At 37.3% G+C, this 6,823-nt stretch overlaps 1 protein-coding gene across 4 annotated transcripts; it reads left to right on the top strand.

Annotated features, from left to right (window-relative positions):
- The first annotated feature begins 480 nt into the window (after nucleotides 1–480).
- LOC110910166 (dihydroorotase, mitochondrial) lies at nucleotides 481–6,823 on the top strand. 4 transcript variants are annotated; one of them, XM_022154875.2, is made up of 9 exons: nucleotides 481–654; nucleotides 1,328–1,377; nucleotides 2,229–2,374; nucleotides 2,469–2,650; nucleotides 3,585–3,721; nucleotides 3,828–3,993; nucleotides 4,521–4,637; nucleotides 5,216–5,376; nucleotides 6,341–6,823. In XM_022154875.2, the coding sequence occupies exons 2-9, from the start codon at nucleotides 1,348–1,350 to the stop codon at nucleotides 6,536–6,538; spliced, it is 1,137 nt and encodes a 378-aa protein (XP_022010567.1). In that variant the 5' UTR covers nucleotides 481–654; nucleotides 1,328–1,347; the 3' UTR covers nucleotides 6,539–6,823. The 4 variants fall into 4 exon arrangements, with proteins under 4 accessions (XP_022010567.1, XP_035839986.1, XP_022010566.1 ...); XM_035984093.1 differs by having other exon boundaries at nucleotides 1,328–1,381; XM_022154874.2 differs by having other exon boundaries at nucleotides 1,328–1,410.

Here is a 6,823-nt window from a genome sequence, read left to right as displayed (position 1 = left end):
TACTTTTTAAAACTCTAAGGTAGCGTTCGTTTCATGGAATGGAATGGAATTAGGAAGTTTTTCTTTGTAAAATTGATCTTGGTTGGGGGAGGGAGGAATTTGAAATCCCATGAATTTCTTTAATCAATGAAATTTGTGACTATTTCAACATTCCTTAGAAATCCTTCACTCTAATGAAGGAATGGAATGGAATGTTGAAATAGTCACAAATTTCAATGATTAAAGAAATTCATGGGATTTCAAATTCCTCCTTCCCTCAACCAAGATCAATTTTACAAAGAAAAACTTCCTAATTCCATTCCATGAAACGAACGCTACCTAATCTTCATATTACCTCTTCACCACGCTTCTCCAACTTGTCTTTAGCTTCTCTAAGAGCCCATGCTTCAAAAAAATTAAAACTTTTGCAGATAAATCATGAGTATAGGTTCCGCTCCGGTAATAAAAAAAAAAAGGAAATTAAAATAAGTTAAATAACCCTCAACAAGCAGCGTCTGTCTCCTCCTCCCCTGTTCGCTCCTCCTCCATCTTGTAAACCTAAAAAAACAAACAAACAAACAGGCGACTGACAGATCTTCTTTCATTCTACGATTCAGCAGGGAGAGAGGGAGGGAAGGTAAGGTTCAATCAGCCAGCCAGCCAGCCAGCCAGCAGGTAAGCTTCGATTCAGCAACTTCGATTAGCCACCCGCCATTTCTTCTCTATTACATTTGAATTATGTGACTATGATATATACTAATTACTAAGTGTGAGTGGTTTTCATATGTTTTTAAATCAAGTAGAATGACTATGGAGCTTTGATTTAGTTTGATTAATAACAGCAACAACAGTGGCGAAGAAGCTTGACCCGAATGACAGAGGGGCCGAAAACGTATATACCAAAAACTTTCTATAGAACCGGGGGTCAAAAACGTATATACCCAAAAATTTCTATACAAAAACTATATATATATATATATAACACTACCGAGCGAAAAGTTCGGGGGGTCGGGCGCTCCTCCCCGCCCCTTCTATACTTCGCCACTGAGCGAGAACAAGGGCGGTTCTTATAAGGGCTGTGGTAGGACCACGGCCCGGGCAAGTTTTTCGGCCGTAGTGCTAATTTTCCGTATTTCGATCGAAATTTTTTATATATACTATGTTTGGCCCGGGCTTGGCCGTGCTTTTTTTAGTGCCCGTGTCTTTCGGCCCTGGCACGTTCAACGGGCAAGATCCGCCAGTGAGCGGGAATGAAGGATTTAAATCTTGAGCAAATGTGCTAACTTATGGACTCAATTCGTCTATAAAAACGTAAAGTTGTAACCGCGTGTTTGTTCTCTGTACACAGACGAACGATTTGCTCTCGCAATGATAAAAACATTGGCTTTTCCTAGCAGAGTGAGTAAGCAGCCGATGCGATTTGTTACTTATTGCTTCTTCTAGTATATTACATTACATTATATGTAGGGCTGTAAACGAACCGAACGTTCAGCGAACAGTTCGTGAACCGTTCGGCGGGAAGTTCGTTTATGTTTGTTCGTTTAATAAACGAACGAACATGAACAAGAAATTCCGTTTGATTAGTTAAATGAACGAACATGAACAAATGTCTTGTTAGTTCAATTGTGTTCGTGAACGTTCAGTAAGGTGTTCGTGAATATTCGTTCATTTGCGTTCGTTTATGTTCATATGTTCGTGTTTTAGTTAAAGATTTTTATACTTTCATATATTTTATCTATACTTTTTATACTATTAAACTTTTATTTATATCATTACCCTAACAATTAAACTAGGAAACCTTCTTTCACCTTGTTTATGCACCATTTCCCTTTCTTTTCTCATTATTTACATCGACGAATATGATCTACCTCCGTTCCACAATAAGGGATTCAAGTTCTAGTGCTACTCTCTGGGCCATCCACCTTTATCCTTCATCGCGTTCGCCAAATTTATTTGTGTTCGCTTGTGTTCGTGAACCGTTCGTGAACACGCTCATTTCCTTAATGAACGAACACGAACATAAAATCTCGTTCGGTGAGTGTTCATGAACCGTTCGTGAACACATTTATTTCCTTAACGAACGAACACGAACAAGGCCTCGTTCGTGTTCGTTCGGTTCGTTTACAGCCCTAATTATATGTGTTTTTGGTGACTGTGAGAAACATATATTTTCATTGTCTTTTGTAAAGTAACATCTTCGTTAGTAAAAGCCGCTGCCTTTTTAATTTTTTTTTTTTAATTTTTGGTAGCCATCAGTATCATATAAATCAAATATCGGAGGTTTTAAACGATTCAAATCCTACGGAACGAGGATGGAGCTTTCTATTGCTCAACCAGACGATTGGCATCTTCATCTTCGGGATGGTGAACTTCTTGAAGCTGTTGTCTCTCACAGGTTATTTACATGTCATTTTTTTTATTTCTTATAATTATTAGGTAAATAAATACTGATTAATTTTGTTTGATAATTATTACTTACATCCGTATAGCGCAAAACAATTTGGAAGGGCGATAATCATGCCGAATCTAAGACCACCCGTAACAACCACCGCTGCTGCGGTGGCATATCGCGATACAATCGTGAAAGCACTGCAAGGCAACACTGACTTCACACCTTTGATGACGTTGTATTTAACCGATAAAACAAGCCCGCAAGAAATCAAACTAGCAAGTGAGTCAGTCCTTCTATATGTATAATTTGTAATTTAGTAAGTTAATTCGAAAGGCCAAGAGACCTATTTAAAGTTCGGATTTTTGTTATGATTTAAAGTTGATTAAAATGCCATTTTCGTCCCTGAGGTTTGGCCAGTTTTGCGACTTTCGTTCTGAGGTTTGTTTTTCCGGATCTGGATCTAAAAGGTTTGAAATCTTGCCGTTTTCATCTGGCTCGTTAACTCCATCCGTTTTTATCCGTTAAGTCAAGTCAGGGGTATTTCCATATGTTTTTGCTAACTTAAAGGGCAATTCGGTCTTTTTCATTTTATGTAAAAAGACTGAATATCCCTGAAAAGGGCCGAATTGCCCTTTAAGCTAACAAAAAAGACGAAACCCTGAATTAACAGAGAAAAATTGGTGGAGTTAACAAGCCGGTTGAAAATGGCAAGATCTCAATTCTCAAACCTTTTGGATCCAGATGCGTATGGTTGTAAAAATCCCGACTAGTCTCCGATTAATCACTAATCGGAGGTTCATCGATTAATGGCCGATTTATCGCTAGGCGGTCAATGGCGGTCCTATTCTGGCCAAACGCCGACCATACCTTATAAATTCCTTCCAAATCCTTTAAAAAAATGGTCAATGAGGGGGTTAAAACATGTCTACTTTAAAAAAACTAGATATAAGAGTGTGTGTGTATACGTGTAACTAAAAATTACATATAAAAATCTCAATCCGATTAATTCCGATTAATCCCTGTTAATCCCAATTAATCGCTAGTTGGTACCCCACCACCGACTAGCGCCTAGCGATTCTTACAACACTGCAGATGCGGAAAAACAAACCTTTGGACAAAAGTCGCAAAACTGGCCAAACCTCAGGGACGAAAATGGCATTTTACTTTTTAAAGTTCTAAGTTTTTAACCTTTTTTACGATATAAAATTACCAGGAGAGAGTGGGGCTGTGTACGGTGTGAAGCTGTACCCTGCTGGTGCCACCACGAATTCTCAAGATGGCGTTACCGATCTTTTCGGGAAATGTTTACCTGTGCTCGAAGAAATGGTTAATCAGGATATGCCTCTTCTGGTATTCTTATTTCCTACACATCTTTAACTGTCCGATAAACTGGATTTTTTAACTATTTTTTAATTTTTAGAACTTATATCTTTCGGTAATGTTGATTAAACGGTAGGTCCATGGAGAAGTTACGGATCCCGAGATTGACATATTTGATCGTGAAAGGGTATTCATCGATAGGATTTTAAAACCGTTGATACACAAGTTGCCGAAACTGAAGGTTGTTATGGAGCATGTTACTACAATGGATGCTGTTAAATTTGTTGAGTCGTGTGAGGAAGGTACTTATCTCATTCGGACCCGTTTGACCCATTTTGACCCATTGTATACTTTGAGTGACCCGTATCAACATATTTATTAAGAGTTAAACGCCATTATAGTCCCTGTGGTTTGGGCCATTTTGCCAGTTTAGTCCAAAGGTTTGAAACGTTGCCATTTTAGTCCAAATAGTTTCAAGCGTTGCCATTTTAGACCACTAGGTTAACTCCGTCCATTTTTTCTGTTAGCTAGAAGGTTAATTCGATCATTTTATATGGTCGAATTGCCCTTCTGGTTAACAGAGTTACATATAAAATGACCGAAATGCCCTTCTAGTTAACAGAATAAAGGGATGGAGTTAACCCAATGGACTAAAATGGCAACGTTTGAAACTATTTGGACTAAAATGGCAGCGTTTTAAACCTTTGGACTAAACTGGCAAAATGACCCAAACCACAGGGACTAAAATGACATTTAACTCTATTTATTAAAGAATGGGTCATCATTATCAAGTGTACTTGTATAATCATCATAAATCTATGGTTTTTAGGTTGTGTTGCGGCTACGGTCACCCCACAGCATCTTCTTTTGAATAGAAATTCACTTTTCCAAGGAGGATTGCAGCCGCATAATTACTGCCTTCCGGTACTCAAGAGGGAAACTCACAGTATGTGAATTTCTATTTTCTAACATACAGACTCTATACATATTACATATAAAAATTGAAAAGGGAAAAATTACAATTTTTGTCCTTTATCTTTATACCATTTTTCAGGCGGTGTCCTTTTTAACGAATGTTGACAGGCGGTGTCCTTTACTAGGTATTTTGTTGCAAGCTTAGTTCTTTACACCCAACCCAGTTAAAAAACCCTGTTAATTGTTGGGTGTAAAGGACTAAACTTGCAACAAAATACGTAGGTAAAGGACTAAACTTGCAACAAAATACCTAGTAAAGGACACCGTCTGTCAACAATTAACAGGGTTTTTTAACTGGGTTGGGTGTAAAGGACTAAACTTGCAACAAAATACCTAGCAAAGGACACCGCCTGTCAACAATTAACATGGTTTTTTAACTGAGTTGGGTGTAAAGGACTAAACTTGCAACAAAATACGTAGTAAAGGACACCGCCTGTTAACATTCGTTAAAAAGGACACCGCCTGAAAAGTGGTATAAAGATGAAGGACAAAACTTGTAATTTTTTCTTTTGATAAGTGTTAATGTTATTATTGTTATTATTAATGTAGGACAGGCTATTGTTGCTGCGGTAACAAGTGGAAATAGAAGGTTTTTTCTAGGAACGGATAGTGCGCCACATGACAGGCTACGTAAAGAATGTGCGTGTGGATGTGCTGGTGTATATAACTCTCCTGTCGCGCTATCTATCTATGCTAAGGTTTTCGAAGAGGTATTTTAAGTATATTAATTTCAGTAACAGTCTAATTTTTTGAGTAAAAATAAGTTAGGTGTTTTCTTTTTTTTTTTTTGTATTAAAAATCTACTTTAGGTGACTTTCAAAAAAGTCTTTTTTAATAAAAACAAGTTAGTAGGTTTTTGTTTAAAAAAATACTTTAGGTGACTTTCAAAAAAGTCTTTTTTAATAAAAACAAGTTAGTAGGTTTTTGTTTAAAAAAATACTTTAGGTGACTTTCAAAAAAGTCTTTTTTAATAAAAACAAGTTAGTAGGTTTTTGTTTAAAAAAATACTTTAGGTGACTTTCAAGTTTCAACCCATTTGACCCGTTTTCTTTTTAGCGAATTATTTTCCGATTTACTCCGACCCGTTAGAGATAAACCATAGCCTGAATAAGAATAACTAAATGGGTCAAATTACCACCTCTACTAAGAATTTGGTTGTGTGGAAACCTCATAAACACAAAGGCATACTTTTTCAAAAGAGTAAATTACGATTTTGGCCCCTGTGGTTATATCACTTTTACTCTTTTAGCCCAAAAAGGAATCTTTTAACATCTGAGCCCCAACGTTTTTTTTCCAACCCTTTTGGCCCCTAACACTAACCCCATCCATTTACTTTTAGGGGCCAAAAGGGTTAGAAAAAAAGACGTTGGGGGCCAAAAGGGTTAGAAAAAAAGACGTTGGGGGCCAAAAGGGTTAGAAAAAGACATTGGGGGCCAAAAGGGTTAGAAAAAAGACGTTGGGGGCTCAGATGTTAAAAGATTCCTTTTTGGGCTAAAAGGGTAAAAGTGATATAACCACAGGGGCCAAAATCGTAATTTACTCTTTTCAAAATTTAGTAAATATTTGATATTTCACTAATGATTAAAACACATTCAAAAACTCTAGTTTACTTTGGGGCAACATTAACCTTCTGTTTTCCTAAAAACATATGTTTGTCTTGATTAATTGTTTTAGGCGGGTGCATTAGACAAACTGGAGGCGTTTACGAGCTTTAACGGGCCAGACTTTTACGGTCTTCCAAGAAACACACGAAAACTCACATTGAAAAAGACACCATGGAAGGTTCCGGAATCATACTCGTATGCATCTGGAAGCTTAGTTCCGATGTCTGCAGGTGAATCCCTTGAATGGCTCCCATGCTTACCGTGTTAGCTACAATCGCATTTCTCCTCTTTCCAAAATCCAAGAATAAACTGCTGCCTTCCGTTGCGCAACTCTTGCGAAGCCCGTTAACACGCGGGCAGGACTTTTCTTTTTATAAAGACCGATCGCGAGTTATGTTTATTCTATGTTATTAAAATGATTGTGCTGGTTTTGGTCACCAGAAGGTAAGAATGAATAAAAAGTAGCTGGATTATGATTTTTGGTATATTTTGATTTCCTTGAAGTATCTTAAAGCAAAATGCCTTCAATATATAGGCAAAAATTCTAATGTCA

The sequence above is a fragment of the Helianthus annuus genome, chromosome 15 (genome assembly GCF_002127325.2).
Source record: "Helianthus annuus cultivar XRQ/B chromosome 15, HanXRQr2.0-SUNRISE, whole genome shotgun sequence".
NCBI lineage: Eukaryota > Viridiplantae > Streptophyta > Magnoliopsida > Asterales > Asteraceae > Helianthus > Helianthus annuus.
The sequence above is the reverse complement of the archived record's forward strand: the minus strand, read 5'-3'. Positions and strand labels throughout refer to the sequence as shown.

Bases quoted from the DNA above. Each gene is read 5' to 3' on its own strand.
- LOC110910166 (XM_022154874.2), top strand. From the start codon at position 1,348: ATGATAAAAACATTGGCTTTTCCTAGCAGAGTGAGTAAGCAGCCGATG. The intron at 2,375-2,468 runs GTTATTTACATG...ACATCCGTATAG, and splicing joins GAAGCTGTTGTCTCTCACAG to CGCAAAACAATTTGGAAGGG. The intron at 4,638-5,215 runs GTATGTGAATTT...TTATTAATGTAG, and splicing joins ACTCAAGAGGGAAACTCACA to GACAGGCTATTGTTGCTGCG.